We start from the raw sequence: 24,578 nt of genomic DNA, 5'->3' as shown, positions 1-24,578 counted from the left end.
TCGCACATGGTCTATTCCGGTCTGTGTGTGATACATAGTAGCGTGCACGGGATACAAAACACACAGTATGAACTCGGAGGCATCGCTGGGACCTAGAGGAAACATTCTCCCTTCTAAGCCCGAATGTGTCGGTCTGAACACGGATTTTCTCCTGGAAACTCTACCAGGATCCCATGTGCACACATGCACGTCTTGCATTTCATCCCTATAGACGCTGCGGGAGAGGCCGTGTGGGTTTTCACGCCAGAGAGGAAGGCTCAGAGAGGTTCAGTACTGCCTCAGGTCCCACAGCACAGCCCGGGGGTCTGAAAAGCAAACCCCAGGGCTGCTCACGTTCCTGGAGGGTCTGGTCCTTCTCAAGGTGGGTGGACAGAGGGGCAGCCCTGCCCAGACAGCAGCGTCTCTCTTTCTGCCATCAACTTGTCTGTGGGGACGTCCCCTTTCCCTTTCAAGGGGCCGGGGGGGATACGGGGTGCACAGGCTTGCAGCTGGGGTGGGAGGCCATCCTCAGCCTTCAACCGTCGTCCGAGCCGTGGGTCACGAGAACCCCCGTGTGGGGGTAGGGACAGCTCAGGGAGGGCGTGGGCCCCCAGACTTGGGAACGTGGATGCAGACAAAGGGAACAGACAGCATCTGTGACTCGTGGTTTCTTGAGAACATCGCCCTTTTGCGTTACGGGCTCTCGGGTCGCAGGCGAGACCCAGGGTCAGGCCTGCCCCCCACATCCCAAACAAAATAAGGGCACAGAGAGCCGCGAGGTGAGCAAGAATGCATGGTGTGTGCAGACCTGAGGCCTTGGGAGGCAGGTCCCTCTTCTGAATGCATGTCTTCAGGACCCAGTGATGGTTTATAAATTCTGGGTTTGGGGAGGTGTTCTATGGGGTAGGGTGGTCTGAGGGCAGCCCAGGGTCTGTGTCCGGGACCCCCAGCGGCCAAGCTGACCTGGGCAGTTAGTATGGTGGTGTGTGCATGAAGCGGGAACACTCACAGTAAAGGTCCCAACGCCCCAAGGCCAGGTCTCCCCACGACGCCAGGCTCTGTGGCCCCCATGTACACCTTTTCGCGGAAAACATCCATTCCCTGAAACCAGAGCACACCAAAGGGCAGGACACAGGGTCCTCTGGGGCATTGTCCCATGCAGGGCACTGGGCACCAGACAGAGGTCCCTGGAAAGCTCCAGGCCCCCGAAGGACATACTATTCGGGGCTCAGTGCCAGTCCTGCACGCTCCCCAAACACAGACCCACCTTTGTGCATTGCGCTGTGAGTGCGGGTGTCTCAGGGCCACCATCTGAACACCCATAAACCAGGGCTTGGACCATAGAAACTGATGCCCTCACAGCTCTGGGGCCCCCCAGAGGACCCTTCCTCAGCTCCCCAGGCCTCCTTTGCAGACACTGTCTGAGCCACCCGTTTGGGGTAACTTGTTCCTGGGGTCACAGGGAACCCATGCAGGGCATTGACAGAGACGGGGCTCGCACTCTACAGGTTGTCTCCCCCACTGACTCCAGCAGCCTCCAATGAACTCGTGCTCAACGAGGCCGGATGTGTGGGCTTCTAGGTTCATCTCTATGTTTCCCACTTCTACCAAGAATGCTCCTTGGTTTATTTAAGGAGAATGCCTGACTCTCCATATCTGGCCACATGGACACCTGGCCACCAGGATGGTGGTCTGCTTACCTAGAGGTCTGCTCACCCCGAGATCTGCTCACTTGGAGATCTGCTCACCTGGAGGTTTGCTGACCTGGACATCTGCTCACTTGGACATCTGTTCACCTGGATGTTTGCTGACCTGGACATCTGCTCACTTGGACATCTGTTCACTTGGAGATCTGCTCACTTTGACATCTACTCACCCGGAGTAGACCAGCCCTAAATGGGAGCTGTTGTGGATTGAATGACATCTCCCCAAAATCCATATGTTGAGGCCCTCATCAAGGACTCAGAAGGTGGCTGTATTTGGAGACTGGGTCTTCAAACAGGTATGAGGTCACTCGGAGGGGCCCTGATCCCGTAGGACTGGGGTCCTTACAAGAAGAGGAGATAAAGACACAGACAGGCAGAGACCACCACGTGAGGACACGGGAGATTAAGGGGTCTACACCCAAGGAAAGAAGCCTCAGGAGGAACCTGCCTCAGCCCCTCCTGGATCTCAGCCTCCCAGCCTCCAGACGGAGAGATGAATTCCTATTGTTGAAGTCGCCCCCGTGTGGGGCGTTTCTTACGGTCGCCCTAATACAGGAGGGGAAGTCCTGATGGGCCCCTGGATCCAAACAGCAAACGTGCCTCCATCCTCCACACTCCATCAGGGCCAGCGGGAAGAAGCACCATCTGGAAAAACCTAGGAACATCCTGTACTTGAAGTCCAAGGGGATAAAACTGGTGGTGATCTCCACCGTCTACACAAACACCCACAACCTACTGAAGTCAGTAAAACTCAAGCCAGTTTGTTCTTTGGTCTCTTTATTTCCACTCACAAAAGGAGATGGGCACCCAAGGGCAAGATGCTTTGGGTGACTGCACACGGCATCGTAACGTTGGCTGTCTCTGGAGTAAAGGCCACGAGGGCGGGTGCCGAGAAACACAGTGTCTCGTGAAGCTAACGCCCCAGGGGTTGAAAAGTGGGTGTCTCTCCATCTCAGAGCAAGAACTGGGTGGCTGGTTGCCATCGGCGAGGCAGGTCTCCTTTCTCACCCAGGAGCAGGGAGCTCTGCTTCTGGGTCCTTGTGCTGCAGGACGGAAGAGCAGAGAAAATGCTCGGGAGTGGAAATGTGAGGGTAGGACGTGGGTGAGATGCACGGATGAAGGTGGTTTCGGGGCACCCTGGTCATCTTTCCTCATGATTTATGGGAAAACATCAGGCACAAGGAGACGCGAGCTCAAAGCAGGAAATACTCCAATGCATGGGATCCCATCTATGGTGATTCTGCTTTTGAGCCCTGAAGTAGCATCATCTGTGCGATGAGAGATGACCCAGTGGGTGCAATGGCATTCGGGGTCTTCAGTAATCCTCTCCCAGACACTGGCCGTGTTTCTGTTCTCTTTACCATGGTGTTGAGTCCCCTAGATGCTCCTCCTGGAGCCCATAACGCAACACAGATCCCAATGCCGGCTTTTGAGTTTGCACACCCTCACAACATCACATATGAGTTGTCACTCATCACAAACGTAAAGCCCCCAAGAGAAATCTCCTCGCCACCTTGCAGGGGCTGGCAAGGGAGCCTGCTGGGGTCCCCGGAGGTCTCTTCCTCCTCCGTCTGTGGGCACAGGGAGCTGGTCGTCATGATGGGCATCTCGGCTTCATGCTTGACCACGTGGACAACTAGGGCCTCTTCTGGGACACACTCTTGCTCTGCACCCTCCATCTTATTCAAGTGGGCCACGTTCTGGGTGTCTTTTATCCACTCCTGTAGGGATGAAACATGGCTTCGTGAACCCAAGGGAAATGCCTCTCCTCTCGTGCCCCCTGGCTACGCATCCCTGGGACCCAGGCAGCCTCCCTCTGGCAGGAGCGCCAATCCCAGGGAATAGAAAACACTGGCGTTCGTATCTGGTTATCTCTGAGCTAAGCCCAGGGTGCTTTTTAGACCTGCTTTGTATCATTGGCCCCAAAAGCTGTTTGCAGAACCTCCGTGACCTTCTAAACGTGTCAGGGCAAGGAACACGCCTTCTGACGTGGCTCTTCTCGAACCCGATTGTGTTTGCAAGTCGCCTCATGTCTTGTGACCAGGGTTATCACTCAGCGGTGGGCTCTGGACACAGCAATTCTAACAAGCCCCCCAGGGATGTCCTTGATGCTGGCGGGGTCACACCTGGGACAGGGGGCTCCGTGAGACTCTGTGCCAACAGGGGGAGTGTCCTTACTCCTGCTTGGAGTTGGATGTCCCCTGGCCACCCCAGACGGTTTCTGTCTGTGAAACTCAACAACCATTACTATCAGCCTAGTCACTTCCCACATCACACCTGCCACCCAGAGGCCCAACCCTCCCTTTTCCTCTGCCCTGTCGCTTCTCCAGGCTTCATCAGACCTCATGAAAATGGCACAGGAGCCCCCAGGTCTAAGCACCCCTTTGGGGTTTTCCCTGCTCTTCCGTGAACCCTCCTGCACTCTCACGTGCATATGAAATCAACATTTTCTTCTGTTAATCTGATTTTTTTTTCATCTGGTTAATTTGCAGGCCCTGATCACAGAACCTAAGAGGGTAGAGCGAAAAAAAATTTCACCCCGTTTGTTTTTTTTTAACTCCCTTACACCTAAGTAGTTTCGAAATCAAACATGCTCCTGGAGGAGGTAGGAGAGTACACACCCCTCCCCAAAATAAACATGTGCCCATCCTAACACCTAGAACTTGTAAATGTATATTTATACGGAAATAGCAACTTTGCCGATGTGACTAACGAAGGATCAGCGATGAGACCATCCTGGATCAGGGTGGCCCTAAATCCAAGGACGGTGTCCCCATAAGAGACAGAAGAGACACAGATGCAGAGAAGCCACAAGAGGACGGAGGCAGAGATGGGAAGGACATGGTCACCAGCCCAAGGACGCCTGGAGGCCCAGAAGCTGGAAGAGGCAGGAAGGACCCTCTTCTGAGCCTTAGGAGGGAGCATGATCCTGCCCTGCCTGGATCTCAGTGGTCCTGCCCCGCCTGGATCTCTGTGGTCCTGTCACCCCCCGCATCTCAGACTCTGGTCTCCAGGACAGGGAGATGATTAATTGCTGCTGTTTCAAGCCTCTGGTTGGAGGCAGCACCGGACAACTTCCGGTGCACTGTCCCTTAAAATCCACGGCACCGTCTGGTGAGCTCCGGGGTTGGGGCGCTGGTCCCGTCTCCCTAATTCCCAACAACTCACAGGCCTCCACGAGCCCTTATCAAGGGAACGAAATAACGATTGAAAACCGTTGAAAAGCGGAAGTTTCTGGTCTGGTTTTGGCTCTGCGGGTTGGGGGAGCACGTTAAGAACACAACTTCCTGGTGAGATGAAAAGGCAACTGGGCTGGAAAATCCCGTGAGGGCACCGCGCTCTGGGGCTGACTGAAAGAGAAGCCGCCTTTTGAAACCCTCTCGGGACCTTATCTGTCTGCCCAGGAGCAAACCAGGAAGAGGGGGGGTCTCGGTTCAGAAGAGGCTCACGGGCACCCAAGGAGGCAGCTGGAATTCATGTGGGCTTTCAACAGGGTACAGGGGGAGGTGTGAGAGCGTGACAAGGACATCCCGCAGGACAAGCACGGGAAGATGGCAGTTACCTGGAAGTTACCCTGGTGGGATTCAAAGAGCCCAGGGAAGCTGAATTTGGGATCAGGCACCATGGGCATGAGGAGCTTCTGAACTCTGAAATGGACACGGAGAGCTTGGTCAGGTGGGCCGGCATTGTGGAGCGGGGCTGTGGGCTTTCAAGGGGCCGAGCATGGGGACACAGTCCCCCCTCAGGGACGTGGCTCCTGGATAGGACTATGTCTTCCTTGTCAAGACATACGCTCCCCCCTTCAGCTCCCCAGGGTCCCTTCTCCCACCATGCCCCTGACACCGTCCAGCGAGAAACTGTGGGGTTACAGGGATGGACCCCCTTCCTGCACAATACTGATTCCCATCAGGCAGGGATTGCTCCTTCTCTTTCCATAAGGCAGTGGACTGAATGGTGTCCCCACAAAGTTCATCGATTGAAGCCCTATCCCTCCCTGCAACTTGTGTTTGGAGATCAGGCTTTTCGGGTGGTCATACTGAAGGTTCCCTGAGTCTTAAGGGAGGGGCCTGATGGTGATCAGGATAAGCCCCCTGGACCATTGGTTATTTGGGGCTGATGGCTGTTAAGATGTAGGACATATAGAAGGAGCTCTGTCTTCTTCCCCACCTGCCTAAAAACTAGGCATCCGTTTCCTATTTTGCAATGGAAATTTGTTTTTGTAAAGGTGCCGCCCTCTCATAACCAGGAAAAAAGAAAACAGATTGTACCACCGAGATATTTCTGCATAGACAGCCTTTCTCTACCATTAGTTTTATCTAAACATTTCCTAGTCAGCTTCCCCGAATTTACCCGTAGAGCTTCAGGTCCCCTTTTTCTCTGCCTAACGACTTCTCCACAACCTTTGCCCTTTGTTAAACCAGCATATAAGCTCCCCAGACTAACGGCCACTTTGGGTTTTCACTTCTTGTCTGTGACTCCTCCCTGCATGTCAAACTATAACATCAATAAAGAAACATATGCTTTATTTAACTAAAATAAAATTAAGCCAGATGTAAAAGTTAAATGTAGACGAACCCTTTCTAAAAGAAACAAGCAATAAAATAAATTAAATATTTTTTAAAAAGAAAGAAATATATGCCATCTCCCCTGTTAATTTATCTTGGGTCACTTTAATTCACAGGCCCCCAGGGACAGAACTTGAGAGGTTCTACTATAATCTACTCTGCTCCAAATCTGATATGACTGGAGACTTTATAAAAAGAGAGCGCGATTACAGGGATGTGTGGACTCACAGGGAGAGGAGACAAAGCAAGAAGACACTGTCTACACGCCAAGGAGAGGCCTCAGGGAAAATCCGCCCTACCCATGCCTTGATCTCAGCGTCCCAGCTTCCAGAACTCGGAGAGGATTAATGCCTGTAATTTGAGCCTCCCCCATCTTTAGTCCTTTGTTACGGCCACCCTAGGACACGATACCAATATAGTTGACTTTTCACCCCTCACTGTGAATACAGGCTTCCCTTGAAGACAGGGCAAGTGCTAGTATTTTCCAGGAATCATGCCCGTCAGTGTCCCGTGGGGGTGATTATCAGCTCTGTATTTAGAACACCAGCAGACACCCTGATCTGATTGTTTTGTCTCCTCCGCAGCAGGGCACTGTTTGGTGGCATCTGTTGAAGAGGGTAAAAGCGAGGCGATGATGCTGGAAAGGTCACGGACAATCTGCAGGAATTAGGAGATGCACCCCCTTGCTGTATCGGGCTCCAAGGGGGCCCGTGGCCGTTGTCCCACTTCCCCTAGCACAGACCCAGCCTCAGGGCTCCAGGATGGTCCTTTGTCTTTCTCTACATGTGACCCCCAGTGTCGCTATGGAAACCTCATCCTAAGAAGTGAAGACGGTGCCCACTACCTTGGACATCGGTACCCTCACACGTCAGCCAGACGCCTTGGTACAACGCAAGTCGGTTTACATAAGGATGGAAATAGCGGTGGTTAAGTTGTGAAGACGGTCAGCAAAGAAAAGCTATTTAATCATTTTTGAGATGCTGTCCGCGAGCTCAGAGAATACTGTGTGGGTGTATCTGTCACTGGGTTTGAGAAGCAGACGAGGGTCTATGTGCAATTCTCACCCTCTCCACCCAACAAAAAAAGCTCAATAAGTCTCAATGACAATTAAAAACTGTTTTAAGCACTAGTCACTCTAACACTTTAGGTGGACATAGCTCCGTGGGTCTGTGTTGGAAACAAACTAACCCTCAGATAGGAGTTAACACTCATATATGGTCCTGTCTCTACGACACTATTTCTCAATGAATTCCCCAGGTATCTCTGCATTTTTGAGATTATTTCTGTCAACTTTCCTGTAAGACATTCTTGGCGACATGTGATTGTGGGGGACGTGATGTCCACCTCAATAACCCTATCAGATGATTCTCTTTCTCTTTTCCACTTCATGGGCAAACAGCAACCAAAGCCCTCTCTCCCATGTGTATGACAAGACCAGCGAGAAGACGCATCCTTACCTCCGTACTTTCCATAAAGACAGAAGAAGAAGGAACACGGTCAGCAAAGCAACCATGCAGGAAATTAAAACAAATTTTGGGACAAGCTTTTTCTGCTGGCACGAATCTAAAGGAAAAAAGAATGAGTGTTGTCAGATTTCAGGATGATAGTAAATTGGTCTCCAACATCCCATTTTCCTTCCTTTATAAATGGCGATGTCTACAAATCTTGATTTCAGTGGGAAGTATCCTGGGAAGAGAGATGGTCTGTCTCAACAGGCACACCTCAGGCAGTCACTGCAGGAGGTGGGTAGAGTCGACGCACAGTTGTCAGGTACCTGTGTTACCAGCAGTGTCTGAGGCTACTGAGGCTTGGTTTTGGCTATCCTTTGTCTTCTGTATCTATCGATGTATCTATCTATCAATCATCTATCCATCCGTCCATTTATCTATCCATGCATATCCATTCAACCATATCTAACTATTCATCCATCCCTCCTCCATTTATCCATCTATCATTCTATCCATCCAACCATCCACCCATCCATCCACCCATCCAACCATCCATCCAACCATCCATCCAACCATCCATCCATCCATCCACCCTTCCATCCATATCTAACTATTCATCCATCCATCCATCCATCCACCCATATCTAACTATTCATCCATCCAACCATCCATCCATCTATCCATCCATCCATCCATCCATCCATCATCTGTCTATCTTTCCATCTATCACCTAGCCACCTATCCATCTACTCACCCACCCACCATATCTATTTATCTATCTATGTATGTATCTATCTATCCATCCATCAACTCATTTATATCTATGGACTGTGCATTTATTTACCTATCTGTCATGATTTATTCATCTATGTCATCAATATTCTATTTGTATATCTATAATATATGCTTGCATCACCCTAACAACATTCATAAATAGTACTTATTATTATTGATGCTCTTAATAAAAATAAAAATGAAAATGAGCCCAATAGGGTAGACAGCCTGGAGAGAGAAACAATTGGTTTCAAATTGATCTCTGAAGTAGGAGGTGAGGTCATTCATTTTTAGGTGCCCCTAAGCCTCTCTCCCCTAAAAGACAAGGTAGAGCACTGCTGTGTGACAAGCCTTACCTCTCAGCTCCCCGCTCTGCTGGTATGTCACTTCTGACCAGTCACTTGGGTATGTGTCAGGGCCATAGCTGGACTCCATCGTTTTCACTCTGGCCCGGAAGAAATAACATTTCTCAGCATCCAAGCCATCTGTCGTAACATTGCAGGTTTCTTCCTCCTTGGACTGCAGAGAAAAAGCAAACACGGTGATCGATGACTTGACCTAAACCCTTTAACCTTGTACTAGAGAGTCACGTAAGATTCCTACTTTTCAGCATTCCCACTCTTGTTGCACTTTCTCTATCAGCCTAGCAAAAACAAATGCAGTGACAATTTCTAGATGCCCCTCCAAGAAGAAACAATCCCTTGTAAAAGACACGACTACATATGTTTTTAAGAATTACTTGGTGAGGGGCACCTGGGTGGCTCAGAGGGTTAAAGCCTCTTCCTTCGGCTCAGGTCATGATCCCAGGATCCTGGGATCAAGCTCTGCCTTGGGCTCTCTGCTCAGTGAGGAGCCTGCTTCCCCCTCTCTCTCTCTCTGCCTGCCTCTCTGCCTACTTGTGATCTCTGTCTGTCAAATAAATAAATAAAATCTTAAAACAAAACAAAAGAACAAAAACAGAATTATTTGGTGAAAACTTACTCCTTCCAAAAAAAGTAACTTTTTGGAAAGAATACAAAATTTACTCATGTTTATTTTGGAAACTTTAGAAAACATACACACATACAAACACACAACAAAAAAAACATAAAACCTCCTTCATTCTAGCTCCATGATATAACTGGTGGCTCTTACATATTTTGTCATATTGATGTACCGTAATTTGACTCTCTTCCTAGTGTGTGGCATAGAGGAAGCCTCCAATGCTTTGTTTTTATTTTAGATAATCCTTCAATAGACGCCTCTGAGTATAAAACCTCATGCACATTTTCAATCCTTTCCCTGCGATTAATTTCTAAAAAAGGGACTCAACAGATCAGAACCAGGAGAAGTTCTTAACGTTTATTAATGCTCAACATCCTTGCACAGTATCACATTTTGTTATTAGCATAATATTTAGGTGGAATCTGGTACCCACCTATTGCTTTAATCTGTATTTCTTTGATGAGTTTCATCAAATCTCATCTCCATGATGGCATTCTACTAGATCAGCAATAGGTCAGTTTTTTTTTCTCTTTTCTGATAGGTCCCCTCCTGTTTTAACTGCCTTACACTGGTATTCTCACTTTTATCCTTATCGCTACATTTATTGTACCGTTTCTAGATTTTGGCGTGTGTTGCATGGGCAATACATCCGCTTAGGGTTTGCCTCCTCCTACAGAGGGTTCACTTTATGAGAGTAGAGATTCCCGTCTGTTGACAGGTCCCATTGTTGTCTCCACATATGTGCCTGGTCCAACCAGTGAACATAATAATAATGAGGAAGAGTAGTGAGTGAGTAGTACGTGTGCGCCTAGTGGTAAGACTACCCATAGTAAGAGTGAATTTACTCAATGTTTTTCATGTGTTATCATTTCCATCCACAAGTTGCCCTTGCTAGGTGCGACTATTATGTCCTCAGTGCTTGGGGCATAGTAGATACTCAATAAGTATATCTTGAATGAATGTTGAAGAAAATCCCTCCCAACACCTGTAACTATGGCAGGTATCGACTGTCCTGGGCTGAGAAGTTCAGTTACACTCACCTACCCTTTACTTCCTGGATGGTGCTAGGAGATATGGTCCTTCTGGTTGACCTCCTTATCCAAGTCTGCAGAGCTCGATGGACACAAGTGTACTTGCAGAATGGTGGAGTCCCTGAATTCTGAGACGGGCAGGGAGCTCATAGTCCAGGTAGCTTAATTACTCTTGTCATGTTAGACCCTTATCTCTAGGAGACACCCTTCAAGCCAACTTCAGAGTTTGGACACCTCCAGGAATGGGCATCTCACTGTACATGATTTGGGTGATTCCGTCTGCTCTCTGCAGAATTTGCCCATTAGTTCCAGTTCTGCTATTGCAAGGAATTTAATGCCTTGTTTATACAGTGGTCATTTCATTATTGGAAGACAATTGTGAGCCTCTGGGTCATATGATCTTCACATAATTTTAATGTATCCCATAGATTATGCCCATAGACACAGAACCAGAAAGGTTCTCGTATGTTCAAAAAGCATACAAAGAAGGCTAGATGGCACAGTGTGATGATGATGAATTTCATTTGTCACCTTGGCCAGGTTTGGTGCCCAGTTAATTAGATGTCAGCCTACATATTCCCGTATAGGTGTTTTCTAGAAATGATCAATGTTTTTAATCAGCCAAATTTAGGTTACTCTATAATGTCGGTGAGCCTTACTCACCCCGTCGAAGGCCTTGAGAGGACAGACTGGAGCTTCCTAGAGAAGTCTCAAGACTCTATTGGAAACCTGTCTGGGTTTCCAGCCTACCGGTGTGAGACTTACCTGTCCCTATAATCTCATAAGCAATTCTTTAACATAAATGTCAACATCTGTCTCTGTGTCTCTCCATGTTTCTCTCAGCTACCACTTGGGGATTCTTACTCACACTTGCCCTGAGGAAAAGATGCCACCCCACTCACCTGCCACTCAGTGTCGAACATACTCTTGTACTGGATTTCGTAGAGGAGACGCTTGTAGGGGAGATCAGAACAGGTCACTGTGATGGCTTCCTGATGCCACTGGAAGTTCAAGTCTTTCGGGGAGCTGGGTTTCACTAAGACACAGAGACAACAAAATGATCACCACTTCGACAGAGATCCCACGTCTCTAAAATTATCGTTGTAAGTTTTCTTAGAATTGTGCTCTTCTGCCTACATGAATCCTTCCCTTAATACTTTATAAGATTGGCATTGGGGGGTCATTTGTCCTCATTACATCTGTAGCATTGGTTTGAACCAGAGCTCCAAGGACCTATATGTATGTTGTAAGAGGAACTCTTTGAAGTTGTGTGAAAAACTCCTATGTATGTTTTAGGGGATGAGTAGTGTCCCCCTAAAGAAATATGTATGTTGAAGTCCTAGCCCCTATATCTCAGAATAGAACTGCATTTGGGATAAATTTAGGTATAATTATTAATGAAAAGATGGGTTTTATTGGAGTAGGGTGTGTTCTGCTCCTATTTAACTGGTGTCCTCATAAGAGGAAACAGAGGCACACAGCAGGAAAAGGGTATATGGAGGTAGAGGTATAAATGGGGCTAATGGCTCTACAAGTTGAGGAACACCAAGAGTTGCCAGCAGCCACAGAAACAAAGAGAGAGGCATGGACCGGATTATCTCCCAGAGTCTCCAGAAGGAACCAGCACTGGCCACACCTTGATTTCAGATGCCTGGGATCTTCTTAATTGTGGGAGGACAAATTTCTCTTGTCTTAAGCCACCCATTTTGTAGTAATTCATTGCAGTAGCCTCAGCAAACTAAAATGAGGACAGAACATGGACAATGCCATATGGGACTCCTTTCTAGAAAATGAATGCTTTTGTGAGTTAAATGGTGTCCACCAGCAAGTATGCCCAAGTCCTAACCTCTGGTACTGTGAAAGAAGCTTTATTAGGAAACAAGATCTGTGCAGAAATCATCAAGATAGAATGAGGTCATCCTGGATTAGGGTTGCCCTAAATCCAAGAGCGAGTGTCCTTAGACAGAATAGGAGAGACACAGACACAGGAGAGAAGCCACAAGAAGATGGAGGCAGAGCTAGGAGGAACATGGCCACAAGCTCAGGGATGCCTAGAGCCCCAGAAGCTGAAACAGGCAGAAAGGACCCTCCCCTAACCCCTGAAAGGAACACAGCCTTGCCCCTCCTGGATCTCAGCAGCCCTGCCCCACCTGGATCTCCAACTGTGGTCTCCAGAGCTGGGAGATGATTAATTTATGTTGTTTCAAACCATCCGGTTTATAGTCATTTCATGTGACACTCTTTTGTAACCCCAGATAGACAGCCAACCCTGAACGCTCCTAAGAAAAACCAGTGGGGTGGTATGGAGGGCAAGATGTCCTTCTCTCTCTCTCTCTCTCTCTCTCTCTCTCTCTCTCTCTCTGTTGGAGGGCAGTGTGTCATACCACATCTTTTCCCAATGCATGTATCAAGATGGATTTTCTAGAAGGCCAGTCTCTTCTAAGTTGGAGTAGGAAAGGAGCCCTGGGCAATGAGTTTGTTTTTGGTACTTACAGTAAGCACTGATCCATTGGCACTTGGTGAGAAGGCTATGTGTTGCATTCCAGATGGAAAAGCACAGAATTTCATCTTTTTTTGCCTCCAGGAGGCATCCAGCAGTGCGACTTTGTTGAAGAATATAGTTGGAGCATTGGCTATTTGTCTCATCACTGCTTAACCTGCGGTTAAAAAAAAGGGACCCATTCAGCCATAGAGGGTCTTTGAAAATAATATCTTCACACATCTACAGGCCACTCCTTTGCTCCACATCTCTGCAACAGACTCAGATTGGGGACCCCTTTCCCTAGCTTCAAGGACCCTTTCTTACAAACACAGTAAGAAGTGCCCAAACAGAAATCATCCACTCTCTCAAAAGGTTAACCTTCTAGAATCTCCCCTTAGATGGGTTGAATGGTGGCTTTCCAAAAGGCATGTTCATGTTTTAATCCCTGGATTCTGTGCATGGGAGCTTATCTGGAAATATAGTCTTCACAGGTGTGATTAAAAGAAAGATATCAAGATAGGATCATCTTGCATTAAAGTGGGTCCTAAATCCAATGACACCATCCCTATAAGAGATGCAAGATGAGACACGGTCTCAGAGAAGAAGCCACATGAAGTTAGAGACAGAGATGGGACGTGGCCACAAGTCCAGGGATGCCTGGAGACCAGAAGCTGGAGGAGGCAGGAAGGACCCTCTCGGGAGCCTCTGGAAGGAGCACAGCCCTGCCCTGCCTGGATCTCAGTGGCCCTGTCCCGCCTGGATCTTACACTTCTGGTGCCAAGAACTGGAAGAGGATGAATTTCTGTTGTCCTAACCTGCTCAGTTTGTGCTACTTTGTTACGGCCACCCCTGAAAACTAATAACGAATACGGCTTGACTTGCAGAGTCATCATGCCCTTGATTTGAACAGGCACTTTAATAAGGAAGTACCAAGATTAGAGATCTCCCTGGGGCTTCGTACAATATGAAGAAAAAAACACGGTTCCCAGTTAAGACCAGTTCAGGCTCTGTCTTTAAGTCCTCGAATCTAAGCAATGACTCGATGAAGAACTGTGTCCTCTATAATGAGGAAACCGATGATCAAGTGACTTACCGGTGCGATCGCCTAGGAAATCCAGCATTTTCTTTTTAAAGCTTATTTTCCCCTTCGATTCACCTTAAACTGTCTTGCATACACTTTCCCATTTGTGTCATACGCTATCAAACTGCAAAGAATCAATCACACATCACACATCTCCCATTCACAGAATTAGGACTAAATTATTTAGAGAATCCTTTCCTCCCACATTTATACCCATGTCTTTGAGCATGGAAGACCAAAAAAGCCCATGACAGGGAGATACGTTTTCGGAAGGTGGTGGCTGGTGAGCTGGCGTGAGAGTGTCAGATGGTTAACGTTTGCCATGGCTGCATAGAACGTTTCAAGGGAACAGGGCTCCCTTTGAAGGTATCTGTTGAGACATCGCAAATGGTCCTGGATGAACAAACGCCTTCTGGGTGTCCTGGTAAGAATCTAGGTAGTTTTGAGTGTGACTCGGTCATCACTTGGTTAGGAGGCTTGGGAAATCTGTGGTTGCTGTTATGGTGAGGGTTCGAGTCTAAACAGAACACACACATTCACACTTGAACGTTCTGATCCCTCACACCTTCATGACCTGGTGCTGGCTGCGGTCTTAGAGGAAGAAATATTTGCACGCAGAGCAGGATGTTCCCTTCCTAGGGGCACTTACTTGTAGAGGAACGTCAAATTTGTCCCAGAGACCTTGCTGGCATTCCACGTGACCTGCACGGTTTCAAAATTAAAGTTGATAATCTGAAGTTGCAATGCTCCTTCTGGGTGAAAAGACAAACAGAGGATCTTTTGAGGCCATGCTGAAAACAGATGGATATCTGTCAAAGGACACCAGCACTTTTGTCGTACAAATGAAAGAATGCTTTAAAGGGACAGAGAAAATCAAGATTTTCACAAATAAGCCAGGCATTAATTATGTCACTAAGAGCCTCAGGATATATAAATGTTGCTCAGGACAGAGGCATGAGCCAGCAGCAAGATTACAGCCACTTTTCTTCTTGTGTTTGCAAGAGATTATGACCTTTAATTAGTATGATGGGCAGCTACTGAGTATCGACTGTGTGTCTGATGACATCATCTTTTGGGGGCACGCAGGGGGGCATTAGACACTGTCTCCCAGCCACCCAACTCGCTGTCTCACTCAGAACACCAAACATGACAACTTGAGAAAAAGCTCGCCGACAAATGAGTCCTTTGGTCTTGGCTTTTCAAGTGAAAGTCTTGGGTACTTTTGATTTTCACGGATGTTAGTCATTGTGAAAGTCGTGAATGGGTGTATTCTAGGATAGAGCAAACATGCTGTGATAGTGCGGGTAGCAAGAGGCAAGTCTCCAACTGTCAGAGGAGGGAGTAACAATTTGGGGAATATGGAAGGCTAGAATGAACTCAGTGGTATTGAGTTAGAAGTGGAAGTATTTAGGACAGGTAGATAGATGATAGATATGGATGGATAGATAAAAGATGATGGATGGATAGGTAGGTAAGTAGATAGATAATGAAAGGGTGGATGAATGAATGATGGATGGATGGATAGATGATGATGATGATAGATTGATAGATATAGGGGTGGATGGATGAATTGATAGATGGATGGATAGGCTAGATAAATAGATATAGGTTTGATGATAGATAAGTAGGTAGGTAGATAGATAATGGATGGATGGATGGATGGATGGATGGATGGATGGATGGATCAACAAACACATTTCTAACACCAGCAGGTTGTGGGGGACAGGAAGGTGAACAGATACATGTCCACAAATGCCAAGAAGGAGGGTCTGGAAGCCCCTAGATCAGGAACTCATACTCCACATTCAGTGCTGGGTTCAGCTCCCCCACCCATCAAGCAGGAGGCAAAGACAGGTCCTTGCCCTAGCTCTGTTGGCTCAACCCCACTGTGAGGTCTCCAGGCTGGATGGTTTGGCCTGCTGAACATTCAGGAGGCCACATTCCACTCCGTGGTCTGGAGTTAACCATGCTCTCTCGTCATGGCCTCTCAGCAATCCCAATCCAATCTTGTATTTCCCTTACCTGTTTCTCAAGACCTCCAACCGATGTTCTTATGCAATTGGCCAATGACTATCCACACGGTGGAAATGAACAAAGCCCACCCAAATGAAAACAGGCAGAAAACAATTTTTTCGAAGCTTTCAGGATCAGAGAGTCGAGCACCATCCCTTGCATTTGGCAGAGACTTAAAAGGCAGAGGGAGGAGGGAGAGAGCCTCATAGCCAGGCAGGGGTGGAGGTGGGGCACGGACGCTCAAGTCTGTCCTGATGGAGGCTGTTGGCACAGGGGTAGCTGCAGATGGTTCACTAGAAGCAGAGTGTCTGGTGGGATTGGTTTCATGAGCATAATTGGGTTTTTTGTGCTTGGTTCAGAGTTGGAAGCTGGGATGAAAATTAGGGAAGTTGTCAGATATTAACTCAAGGGGCTGGTTTCCCGGGCAGGCTGCCCCAGGTTGTGAATCAGAGCTCTGTTTTCCTAGACTGTTTGGCCATTGTCCATCTGCATATTTTGTCTCTCGGTCTCCTGCATTTTGGCAATCTGACCGCCATTCACGGAGACCCCAACGAGTGCTCTCTGTGCTGTTGTCAGCTATGTTATCTACACTCTTCGTTTTCCAATGTCGTTGACGCCCCCGATGTCACCCACGGTGCCCAGTCCTGTGCTCAACGTGTAGAAAAATGCTCAGGAAAGATGTGCTGAATTGGCAACAAATACAGACGTTGAATTCTGTGAAAAATCCCATCATAAACTCTGGGATTTTTATCCCAGGGGATGGGATGTCTGGTTGACTCAGTCGATTGACCATCCAGCTTTGGGTTGTGATCTTGGGGTCATGAGGTTGAGCCCTCTCTCAGGCTCCATACTCAGCTTGGAGCCTGCTTCTCCCTCTCCCTCTGTTCCTCTCCTCTCTCTCTCTCTCTCTCTCTCAAATAAATAAATCAAATCTTAAAAAAATAAAAAAATAAAAAACCACACACACAACATTATGGGACTCTGGATCCATCCTGACTTCTGAAAATCAAAGGTAGAAGGAAGGATATACATGTTCTTTGAGTTTTTAAGGAAGAGTTTCTCACGCCCGCGGTGTACAGAATACTTCTGTTTTGTGCTGACCATTGTTCCTGACGTAACCGATCACACAGTAGATGATCTCAAACTTGATGCACTGGTTCCAGAAGTAGAAGAGATATTGGGAAAGACCTCCTAGCTTCTGGAAATCCCTGGCCTTCAGAAGAGGAACTAGTGCCCATTTCTTATGGTGAACACCTTCGAAGGCTCTGAAAGGGAGGGGAGTGTACAGCTCAGTCCTCGACAAACATTACAACAGATCTTTGGACCGCTGTCTGTGGAAGATGTGTAATGGATAAACAAAACACCCCAGGGCATCAGCAGGAAAGGAGAAGTGTTCTTGCGGTTCATTACCTCCCCCATATGGTGAGCCAGTTGCTGGGAGAGTTTGCAACTTGATCCGACTTGAAAAGGGGAAAGAAAAGGAAGTCATCGTGTGTCTGTGGCTTCTTTGCTAACTGTCCAGAATCGATTCCGACATGCCCTTGGAGTCTAGGTGAGGGACGTGACTGGGGTTCTCGCCACCGGGGTGTGGGCAAGGCTTCTCTGAGAAGGAGAAGGAAAGCGTGGAAGGCGTTCTGCTGATCCTACAAAATGCTTTCATCCTACAAAACGGTGCTCTTGAAGCAGACTCTTCAGTGGAGCATGAAAGCAGGTCTGAGATCCGCAAGCCATCTGTAAGGGCTTCGGTGTGGTTTGCAAAACAGAAAGGGAACTTCTGCTTCCACACTGGGTCCTCACCCCTGCCCTGCCCTACCCTGTACTCTGTCAGGGCAAATTGAGTTTAAAAATAAAACATGTAGGGCACCTGGGTGGCTCAGCGGGTCAAACATGTGCCTTTGGCTCAGATCATGATCTCAGGGTCCTGAGATGGAGCCCCAGGTCAGGCTCCACACTCAGAGCAGAGTCTGCTTGAGAGTCTCTCTCCCTCCCCGCTGCCCATCCAGCTTGTGCTCTCTCGGTCTCTATAATAAATTAATTAATCAATCAATTAAATAAAAAGGAAGACATGCTTCCCTTCCCTTTCTTGGAGAACTTTAGGAAACTTGTAAGATCTTTCTCCATCTCTTTGACATACATGCACATCCTTTTACAAGTTCGTAAGCTTTCCCCCAGGTTTAGGGCCCAGGATTATCTTTTCTCAGACACCTGGAAAATTACTCTTGGAAATGCAAATACCAAGGAACGTGATGTTCCGTTTCTGTGGGAGGGTTAAGTCTGGCGCCAAGTTATAAAACAACATCTTGTTGTAAAGATAGGAGTTTACTCTCCCATGGGATAAAACCAACTAGCTAACACAGATGGTCGCTCCAATTACCGGGTGAAATTACGGAGAACTTTGTGGGACAAACAGTGCTGAGGGGGTCTCATACTCGAGAACCAGCAATTGTTTATTCCCAGAGATTGTGTATCATGCATGGTGACCACCAGCTCTAAAAAAAAAGGGCTTCTGTGTTTGCTGAATTCTTGTCTTTGTAGATCTTTTTTGCGCATTGTGTGTGGTGTGTATTGCCTTCTGGTTAAATCTTTATTGAATAATAAGGGGAGGCTTTTCTCTTTCTTCCACCTTTGTGGACGAGGCTCCTGGGTTGGCAAGCAATTTTGTTTCTTGCTAAATTTCCGCAGCAGGGTCAGAAGCATCCCCCAGTCCAGTCTCCAGGAACTAGCTATGCTCCTGGGCCATGGGTCTATCTGTTATTAGCAATCCTGGTGGCACTGTTTCCATTGAGCAATGCCATCTCACTCTGGTAATCCCAGGGTCCCCATTTTTGAATGTCAGCTTCCCAACAAAAAAGAATGTGGGGACACCAAAACTGTGCTATTTCTCCCCTGTAATTGTTGCTCAGAAAGTACATGTTGATTTTACCAGATATGATGAACTGATTTGGACACGTCGAGAGGCAAAGGCACAAAACTGCAAATTTACCTGAGGACCTATAATGCAGGCAGCCCCCGTGATAGAATCTGTCTGTACAGAGACAGAAGGAGGCAAAGAAAGATCCTTGGGACACTGATTGCCGGACTTCATCAATAGTTCACTTGTATCGAAAATTTACACTCTTGTGGAGAACCCCTCACGCACTAGATGATGGAGCCAAAGGAGGAGAAGGTCATGAGAGAGAGAGAGTTTTATGGGGATGGAGTTTCAGTTGATGAGAAGTTCTAGATGAGAAAGTTCTAGAAAATGAGAAAGTTCTAGAAATGGGTGGTACGGATGGCTGGACAACAAATGTACTTAATGTCACTGACCTGTGCACTTAAGAAAGATTAAGAAGGAATATTCTATATATAGTTTATGACGATTTTTTAAAAAGAATAAGCTACTTAATTTTGTAAAAAAAATTGTATCTATGATCATTTTTTTGAAAAAGAATAAGCAACCCAATTTTGTAAAAAATTGTATGTACCACCATTTAAAAAAAAAAGAATAAGCAACTTAATTTTATTTTAAAAAATGTATCTACCATCATTTTTTAAAAAAGAATAAGCAACTTAACTTTGCAAAACATTGTATCTGACCCCATAATTTCATGATATTTCCTAAGTCATTGCTCATGCTCCAGACATGGGAGCGTCTACCCCAAAGAACGGCTGTAATGAATTTCGCTGCCTTGTTTTGACGCCGATCGGGCAGATGCTCTAGTCTGGGGCTATTGGGGCCAAGTTGTTTCTTCTTCTTCTTTTTTAAGATTTATTTATTTTGAAGACGGAAAACGTGAGCACGTGCAGAGGAGAAGCAGCGGGAGAGAGAATCTTGAAGAAGACTGAGAGCCCGACCCGGGACTGGATCTCAAGACCCTGAGATCATGGTCTGAGCCACCCTGTGAGTGGGCTGGTCGACGGGGTGAGCCATCCAGGTGCCCCCCCGGGCCAAATTCTCAAAGCCGTGTCTTCGGACAAAGTCGCTGTGGTCCACGGCTAAGAGGGTGTATCATTCAGCCATCAGAAGGAATAAAGGACCTACTTGCCCTACGATGCGGCTGAAGTATGAACCCACGAGGCTGATGGACAGACACCGCAGAAAAAAGTGGTCAGATACCGGGGGGACACCGTGAATATGGGATGTCCGGAAGAGGGAAATCCACGGACACGGAAAGCAGGTTAGCGGTTGTCAAGGGGCTGGGGACCGGATCGGGAAGGGGGCTGTATGGGTTCTTGGGTCGAGATTTTCCATTTGGGATGATGGAAGCATTCTAAAACTCATTGCATGTGTTTATGAATTTCCTAAAACTCATTGAAATGTGCCCTTTAAATGGACAAATTATATCCCAATAGAGCTGCTTCCAAAAAACAGCAGCAACAAACCAACAAAAAACCATGTCCTGTTTCACTTTCTTGCCCCGTCCCAGCTCCTGTGGACGTCTCGCTTGATGGAGACCTTTTCGACCAACACCGATGAGCAGGGTTTCCCCCCAACAAAGATCTTGCAATGGGAACCTGCCCCAACAGCTGCCCCATGTCAAGGACCCAGCCGATTTTCTGCAGATGTGCGTTGGATTCCAACACCCTCCCGGAGCTGCAGGGAAATCGGGAGCCCGACGGCCTCCTGCAGGTGCACCACTGAAACGCCAACAATTTCCTTCCTGGGTCTCAGTTCACTGCACACAGAGAGTTACGCAAAAGATGATTCAAGAACCGCACGCATTTGCTTCGAGGAGTTTGGAGGTTCCCAAGGGACTCTGCCCCCAAATCGGATTGGGTATTTCTGAGGTTAGTACGTGAGATCTGATCAAAGCCGTGGGTGGCGTGGGAAGGGGGGCAGCCCAGAAGGCCTTTCAATCACCAGCCGTTTTCCTGGGGCCTGCGTGCCTCAAGGGTCGAAAACACAAACAAGCAGGAAGACGGCACGGACCCAGGACATTAGTTAGATGGGAAAGTCTGAACCATTCTTATCTGTCCTAACGGCGAGGACACAGGACTCGAGAGGCGGCAAAGCGTCGTCCCCATATACAGGCAGGTCCCTGATGGGGTGGGAAGCCCCACATCTGCCCCTACCCGGGCCTTCTCTGCAGGAAGGAGGCAGGCCAAAACCACACCATTGCTCAGCCCTGGCTGACGCCGACGGGGTCCCCGCGAGACCAGAGTGACATCCGGTTAAAGTGCAATCGTTCTGGTAAGGTGACCGCCATGAATGCTACGCTTTGGACTCTGACTCTGTTTCTCCCCCCTTCCTTCTTTATTTACTGGGCAACCGACACACAAAGGCAAAGGCCGCTGCACCGGGGCGTCCTCCTCCAGGCCCATCCCCACGTGGACACCCTCCAGAATCCATCTCATGCCGGTCGGACATGTCCTTGTGGTCCACCCGACCCCGTGAGGGCTCCCCTTATTCCTCTGGATGTCCACGCCGGCTGTGACCCAGGCACCCACATCTCCATTATGCATGCACGGAGCCCTGATTATAGATCTCTCCCACCCGTGACGGGGGCCGCCGCTAATGGTACCTACTGATACATCAACCAAGACCCTATTTCCAAGTAAGGTCCACAGGTAGGTTCCAAGGGTTCTGAATTGAACACTGGAGGGGAGTCCCAGCTGAACCCACAAAGGGAGGGCGTGTTACACACACAAGGGTAGAGGGACAGTAATCGTTAGCATCTACGGTCCTAAGATACACCAGGCAGGGAGAGGTGTGTTAATGGCAGTACCCAATATGTCTTGGGCCGTTTGTGTGCACAGAGGACTGGCCTTGGGACTCCCTGCAAGTCTCATGAAGCATCGGCAACATGGCAGGTGGGAATGAAAGCCAGGGTCCTCGCAACTCCTGGGTGCAGAGGCAGCGGGATGTCCGGTCTGAGTCCATCCTGTCTCTGAGGGAGGCAGGTGCCCAAGGAGACCTTCTACAGAGCTGCCATCACCGGCACGTTGGTGGCCCACCATGGCTTTCCCCATGGATGGTCACCTCAACGTCACCCACCTGCAAGGTGATTCCTGGTCTACTCACACGGCACCGTCCCAACAACCACAAGCTCAGACGTGTCCCACACGACCACCTTCAGAACATCAGAAATCGTCAGATAAGCATCACCTTACACTCTCTTGCTCGCCTCCTGCCCTAACCCACACCCGAGTCTCTAGTCTCTGCTGCATGTGAGGGGAGCATTTGATCGTAATTAAAGACCCCTCACCCTTCCTAAATCTGCACATGAGGTCTGTGAGCTCACGGGTTCCTTCTGGCCGAAGGTGCGTCATCCCACAGGAAAGCGAAAATTGCCCCTGACAGAAATTCGACCTGAACCCCCCCCTCATGAGTCTGTATGTCCGGTCATAGCCGCCCCCTTCCACATCTATGGGATCCTAACTCCTGCCATTGGCCGCTGTGACCCGGGGTTACTGGATGTCCCGTTGCATTCCTCAGCGGACTGTGGGTGCACAGGAGAAGTAGGAGGAGCTTTCCTAATGCTGTGCCCCTGTGGGACCCCAGTTCCCACTACTTAGTTTTCAAGGCTTTTATGCCTATAACATCTCGGGCGTGAAAAGGCAACTGCACTGAAAGAAAAGGAAGCAAACCCCAACCCTCGTTCACAAAGTGTTTTCTAACAAGTTACTAGAAAGCCATACCCTGGCTAATTGAATTTAAATGAATAAAAATAAATAAAATAATAGTTACAGAAAGGGTCTGAGTGTGTTGGGCACCTCTGGGTACGGAGGGTCCCCATATGCACCTGCTCACGGATCAGAACCCAGAACTGGTCTAAACTGTGCTTTTCTTCGTGTAACTCCGAGACTGGGGTGTTAGTGAGGGAGACAGAGATGTCAGGAACCACTGAGAGACGTTTCAGGTTCACGGGAGGTAAAATGTGGGTGCAAAGTGTCATGGATCTGCCTCGATGGGCGGGCACGTGGCAGATCTGAGAATGTGACAAGGAACCAATGGGTGTCGCACAGTTTAAGAATTAGGTTAGACCCCGTGCAGCTCCAGCCTTGGGAGACCCCTCACAAAGGCTCTTTGGGACTCCTTGCTGTGTCCGCTGGAACCCCGAGGCACCGTTATGAGACTATAGCAAATGGGGTTCACGGAGACTTGTAAACCTCCATGGGTGGTTTGCAGGATTCCCTGCAAGTGAAGGGGATACTTCACAGATTCCAAGTCCCTAACCTGTCATCCCAGGCTCCCTGAGCCACCCCGACATTACAAAATCCAATCAGACCTCCTCGGGCACAAGACCTGCCCCACCATCCCCACCATAGCTGGATCTCTCCCACTTGCCTTCTCTCGGACAAAGCGTACCCCAGGAGCATGCACCCAGGAACAGGTCCCGAGAACGCACAGTGAGGTGGGAGCTGGGATCCCTTCAGGAGACACGGCCATGGGCTTCTAGGATGAACCCACAGATGGACGGCTCCAAAGCCCATGGCGGGTGCAGACACGCCCTCACCTTTCCCCGGGGTGACACAAGCTCATCCCCGACAGGTCTATAGTCACTTAAACAAAATGCCTTTGAGCTCTTGGAAGAAACAACAGGGAAGCCACCCAGAATCTCAACGCAGCAGACCTCACACTCTTTCATTTACTTATTTATTTATTTCGTGCATTCGAACCGAATGCATTCCAACTGGGTCCGTCATGAGCCCTCTGCAAACAGGTGAGCAGGCCTATGGAGGCTTGGGAACATGCATGCTCCTTGTTACTGTTACAAAAAAAAACAAGCAAAGGGAAACAAAAAAATACAACAGTCGCAAAAGAGAAACACTGAAAGATGGGAAGGAAGGAAGGAAGGAAGAAAGGAAGGTTGGTTGGTTAAAATAAAGGACATTTTATTCACACAAGTGGCCACATGGCCACACAAGCATGGCTTACCCAGTGCTGAGTCTTCTGAAACCGTCACGTCGGCCAGGAGGAAGAGGGCTGCCGATGCCCAGGGCAGAAACACGGACCTCATACTTGCGGAGAGACACGAAAAAGAGTGAGCCGAAGGTCTGTGCCTTCATGGTTATTGTAAAGAGGTTACCCTGTTCTTAAAGAGTGGAACAGGAATAAGGAAATGACAACGGGAAACAGAGTCAATCTTTACTTAAAATGATGACTCTTGTTTAAAAGAGAAAAAAAAAAATAACCACAACAGAAACCCAAGATCACTCTTGCCCACGCGCAGCCCAGGAGGAGCTGGGCTGGAAAGCGTTGCGGCTGGTGGGGAGGCCTGTGGGGCGAGTGAGGTCCTGGAGGCGCTCTGTGGATGGTGGGCGTGGTGGGTCATCTGGCGGTGAAGACATTTCACCCATCCCGTCGGGGGTCCATCCAAGCTGGGGGCGAAGGTGTTGAGCCTGGTGTCCATGAGGTTCACGTTGGGGAATTTCCAGAATTCAAATGAAGAATCATCGTTGGCTGGACGTCAGTGAGGACACCAGTTGCTGCGTGTTCCTCAAGAGCACAGAGCTAGGACTGACCATCTGCGTCCACCACTTCTGTCTTCAAATACACTCCTGGGAGTGGGTTCTCAGGGCTGCCAATGAAAAA

The 24,578-nt window shown here is 48.4% G+C and overlaps 1 protein-coding gene across 1 annotated transcript; it reads right to left on the bottom strand.

The window, feature by feature from the left end:
* Window positions 1–2,552: 2,552 nt before the first annotated feature.
* On the bottom strand, window positions 2,553–24,343 carry CRLF2 (cytokine receptor like factor 2). Its single transcript, XM_059385314.1, has 10 exons — window positions 24,211–24,343; window positions 23,922–24,078; window positions 17,165–17,328; window positions 14,700–14,802; window positions 12,981–13,144; window positions 11,390–11,523; window positions 8,829–8,991; window positions 7,708–7,813; window positions 5,248–5,332; window positions 2,553–3,406 (listed from the first exon to the last, which is right to left on the bottom strand). Exons 1-10 carry the CDS (start codon window positions 24,341–24,343, stop codon window positions 3,131–3,133), a joined length of 1,485 nt encoding a protein of 494 aa, XP_059241297.1. The 3' UTR covers window positions 2,553–3,130.
* Between the last annotated feature and the right edge of the window lie 235 nt (window positions 24,344–24,578).

This window comes from Mustela nigripes, chromosome X, assembly GCF_022355385.1.
Source record: "Mustela nigripes isolate SB6536 chromosome X, MUSNIG.SB6536, whole genome shotgun sequence".
NCBI classification, from domain to species: Eukaryota; Metazoa; Chordata; class Mammalia; order Carnivora; family Mustelidae; genus Mustela; species Mustela nigripes.
Note: the sequence above shows the minus strand (reverse complement) of the source record. Positions and strands in the feature narration are given on the sequence as shown.

Coding starts and splice junctions, on each gene's coding strand:
- CRLF2 (XM_059385314.1), bottom strand. CDS start 24,343: ATGGGTGAAATGTCTTCACCGCCAGATGACCCACCACGCCCACCATCC. Junction 8,992..11,389: donor TGTTCGACACTGAGTGGCAG/GTGAGTGGGGTG, acceptor TTTTCTCTGCAG/TCCAAGGAGGAAGAAACCTG. Junction 5,333..7,707: donor TCTTTATGGAAAGTACGGAG/GTAAGGATGCGT, acceptor TGTCCATTTCAG/AGTTCAGAAGCTCCTCATGC.